The sequence below is a fragment of the Eleginops maclovinus genome, chromosome 4 (assembly GCF_036324505.1).
Source record: "Eleginops maclovinus isolate JMC-PN-2008 ecotype Puerto Natales chromosome 4, JC_Emac_rtc_rv5, whole genome shotgun sequence".
In the NCBI taxonomy this organism is placed as follows: Eukaryota; Metazoa; Chordata; class Actinopteri; order Perciformes; family Eleginopidae; genus Eleginops; species Eleginops maclovinus.
In genome coordinates this window covers 22,718,184-22,722,752 of record NC_086352.1, presented here as the reverse complement: position 1 = coordinate 22,722,752, position 4,569 = coordinate 22,718,184, and the positions used below count along the sequence as shown (strand labels likewise).

The 4,569-nt window shown below is 39.6% G+C and overlaps 1 protein-coding gene across 2 annotated transcripts in view; it reads right to left on the bottom strand.

The window, feature by feature from the left end:
- Window positions 1–2,067: 2,067 nt before the first annotated feature.
- The window catches only part of homer2 (homer scaffold protein 2), a 26,116-nt gene continuing 23,614 nt past the window's right edge, over window positions 2,068–4,569 (bottom strand). For both annotated transcript variants that reach the window (XM_063881214.1, XM_063881213.1), the window contains exon 9: window positions 2,068–3,927. In XM_063881214.1, the coding sequence (XP_063737284.1) occupies window positions 3,739–3,927 (189 nt within the window). In that variant the 3' untranslated portion in view covers window positions 2,068–3,738. The remainder of the gene's footprint in view (window positions 3,928–4,569) is intronic.

Here is a 4,569-nt window from a genome sequence, read left to right as displayed (position 1 = left end):
TCTCAGACTGTTAGCGTTTTCTTTCCCATTGAAAATCTGTCTGTCTCAGATCTTATCCTGAGAACTGTTCATGGTGTTCCCTCATCCGCGCCTGCAGCGAAACAAAACCCGCCGTTCTTTAAGTGAATCACATCATCTAAAAGGTGTCTTATGAACCTGTGCCGGTGAACCTCCGCTGAGTGTGCTCTGGCAGATTTGACGCCCACATGATGATGAGGATGATGACTCATATTGTGATCCCGGCAGCTGTCGCTCCCACATCTCTCTCCTGCAGTGACAGCTCAGACATCCCCAGCCAGTGGTGACGGCTTTATCCTTCTGTGAGTGCTTTAGAGAGCAGCTGCTGGCAGATGGAGTCACGGTCGCCCTCCAACATCATCTTGGTTGCAGGGCTGCGGCCCCCTGCCTGCGGTCATTTGTCCCCATCATCCAGGTGGAAGACGTGTCATGCACCTTGTTGAAGACACACCTGGTGGGCACTCAGACAGAACCAGCCCATCAACATGAAATTCCGCAGCCTGTAACCATGGCAACAGGAAAGTCTTTCTCTCAGACACATGTAAAGAGCAGCACAGTCTCTTAATGATGTTTCACCAAGTCGCCCACTCATCACCAGTCACACAATGAGCCGTGCTGAGAGACAGACATGAACCACAGAGCTGCATCACCGTTTCTGTATTCATTTGAATATGATAGATGATTTGATGTAAGGGATATCATAGTTATTGATTTTCACCTATCTTTCATATAATTAATTCATAGTCAATAATAAAGTCTGAAAAGTGACATGATGCATAACCTAGCCTACATGAGGTTTTGTTTTATCCAAACAAGACACCCCAATAACCAAGGCCATATCATCTTCCTAGGGAGTTTATGTTGCTGCTGTTAACATTACTCCTGATGCAAATTTAAGGTGTACACTACAGGACTACAATGACAGTTAGATCTTCAAAAATAGTTCTCAAAACTAAATGCTAAATGTAGCATGCTAACATGTTCATAATGACAATGTCTCAGTTCTGATATTAAGCACACAAGTCAACTGTGTTGGTTGAAGAATTTACAGTAGGATTTAGTTATGCAAATATTTGGTGACATAGAATCAATATTAATAAGAACATCAAAATTGTTGTTTCAAGTGTTTCAGATTCTCATTCAGTTCACAGTATTAATGATTGTCAGACTGCAAGAGATTGAACCAGAACATTTTCTCAAAAGACTTTTGATTATCTAGCTTTTATGTGTTATATCAGTTTACATGAAATAGCTTTAGATTCTGCACTTACAATTAATTACTGGTTTAAAAATAAATAAATTAGTGAAAATAAGTATCGACGTTACTTAATTGTTCAATTAACTGTATCATTTGATTCATCTTCCACCCAGATGTGTCTGTGCTAACCAGCCGATCTCTGAAGGTACATAAGAAAATGAAAGGCTAGACAGAGATCCAAATCCATGAGTTTAGTTGGCTGAGAAGGATGACCGACTCTCTTGGGTAATTAAAAAAATGAATTGATGGAGGGCTGCCCTGGTCCATACTCATGGTCACTCATTCACAACAAACAGGAGTATGTAGGATTAAGTTGCCAGGGCAACATGTCCCCTCTGCAGTTATTTCCCAACGACGACGTTGGAGTTTAAAGGGTTCTCCATCCCTCAGACATGTCTGTTTGCTTTATTTGTCCTGATCTCAGAAAAGTGATATGTGTTTCTGACTAATTAAATCCTTCTTCTGCTCTGCTTGTGTGGGTTTCTTGAGGATTACAGCTATATTTACTGTGATGTAAATCAGCATCAGTGAAAAAGACATGCGGTGGCGGAGCTTCTGAACTGCTGTAGAAACTCGACGGGTTGCAGCCCTGGCAATGTAGATTCATCCCACCTCCTTCTCATGCAGAGAAAAAAGCTTCCAGACTTAAATAATGTAAGCTAATTTGTAAGCTTTAACAGCATCAAAGTCTCACACAGTACAGTTCTGATTTGTGACTTAACCTCTTCTCTGCAGACCTCGTGAAAAAGTGGCTCAATACTTTATTTTAAAAGAAGACACTGAAATCAGCATTGTATTTAAACTAAATTTTAACAATTGTCAGTGTTATTGTACAATATTGAACAGGAGTCACAAAATGCACAAGAGGCATTGGTTCAAAAGGAAGGATCGTACTTTGTATTTCAGGTTCAGATAACATATGAACAGTAGATTGAAACAGAGAGAAGCACATTTTCCCTTCAAAGATCAAGACAGTGATGAAAAAATATAGACTTATAACATCATAGTATAACCCAATAAATGTGCCATATCAACAATGCCTTTGATTTTACATGTACCGTGTTTCTCATAAGCAACTGCGATACCATCTTGCAAACAAATCCTCAGTTATAAAACCTATGACAGTTTGGTATATTTTATATATTATAGTACATCTATAGAGAGATCAGGTCAAGGTTGAGTTAATTGGTATGTTCTAGAAACACTAGTTGCAGAGAGGCACCAAAATAAATAAAAATATGTAAAACAAAAATCAAGAATCTGACAGGGTTTTCTCATGAGAAAGCCCATGCCAACTAAATGTTTTCAGTGAAGTACACTTTCACATTATCCACCCATTGAGCAGCACCAAGTCCCCTCACCCCTAAATAACCACCACCATAACAAAAACTAATGTGTGTAGGAAGCACATCAACAGCCTGGGAGACGTCTTGGTTTCACATATGGACAACAATACTATTGCACACACAAAGTCCTCTGAACTTTACAATACACTCATGGGAAAACGGGGTTCCTATTTTTATTAATTTTAGATGTTTCTGAAATCAGGACGATAGAGCTTCTATACGTAAATATAATCAAAAGGAGTGTTCACTGAAAACACCAACAAGTGGGTTGATGACTTCCTGCTGCTGACCCTCCTCAATCTGGTTCCTGACCCGTTTAATCCTTTGTGTTTATCCCAACATTAACACCCATTCATATTCCTGGTACGAGCTTTTCTCATCTTATTATATATATTTTTTTTAAACAAAAATCCTAAAGTTATTATTATGGTGATGGTCATCACTTGGCCAGTTCTCCTTGCCAGGTAGATTCAGATACCTGGAGGCACTTTGTGTCACGGCCGTTTGTCATGTATGTGCATAAAATCTAATGAGTACAAACTGTCTCCTAACACACCTGAGATAGACGAGAGGCCACAGCAAGGACAGTCTGTTGAAAGATTTCATCCCTAATTCTCGGAAGGGGCCACAAGGATTCACACCAATTATTACTTGAGTGATGCTGAACAGCGTTGTCATTGTGTGTTATTCATTTAAGCCCTTTGAGTCCCCTCTTCCACTATAAAGCTCAGGCTGCCTGTGTAGAAGTGCAGCAGCCTTCAGAAAAAAGACATATGGACAGAACCTAAGAACCCACCACCAGCTTTTAAAGCAGTTCCCCCCCACAGAAACGGATGAGTAAGCTCAAAGTGTGACTCTTGATTTAGTTTCAGAATGCCAGCACACAAAATGGAGCCATTTGGTGGAGCATGCTGGCTTCCCTCCTGCCAGTCTCTCTCTCCCTCTCTGAAAACATGTCTTTCTCACATGGTAGTGTTTATTAGAAGCCAAAGCTGATAGAGTCTGAGTGGGCATCACCTTGGGGTAGAGGGTGCCACATAGTTTCTGCCCTGAAGACACACTGTAGTGAATCCTTGGTACCTGACCTCTGACCCTTTCAGCTCAGTGCCACTTTACTCAGTTATCAACACCTAGCTTGGAGAGTCCCTGCCTGAACTCATGCAGCTCATCTATTTTTCCATCCAGCATATCCATGAACTTCTTCAGCTCGCCCTTCATGTTGACCTGCTTTTGCTGACTGTCGTCTATGTCCAGCTGAAGACCATCTACCCTCCCCTCCAGATCCTTGTTCCTGGTCTCGGCCGTCTGGGGAATGATGATAGGAAAAAAACAATTACATCACAGAACATGGTGGATACAGGGAAATCAAATGAAATCCTTATGAGGGATATCAGAGCAATTGATGCATCAGTGCAGCTTTGTTCTTTAGCCTCCATTAGTACAGAAGCCAGACTAAAGACAGAACTTCTTCCAGTTTTTGTCAAAAAGTTATATAAAAGCTTTTCCCTGCTTCGACTTCTGCGGACATTTGTCAAAATGCTGACTTTAGTTGTCAGTAAATAAGTATTGAGGATAACTGTAATAACTTCAAAATTAAATACTTGGTATAATATTAATTATACACATACTATAATACTGTTTTAAAAATCATGCACTTGTATAAAATGTCACTTCTTTCCATTCTTCACCCTTAACGTGTCTCACAATACCAGCCACACAAATAACTGTAATTAATCTGCAAAAAAGAGACAACAATGAACAAAGCTTAAGTTTAATTTTACTTATAGCTTTATTATTATTTCCAAATTACCTTTAGATATATCCAAAATATATTTATGTAACTTCTTTATGCAATGATAATCACGTAGTAACAATGTGATATCAGAATTGGTTTTATTACCCAGTCGGTTTACAAATACAAGGAATTTTACAAATCTGATATCATAA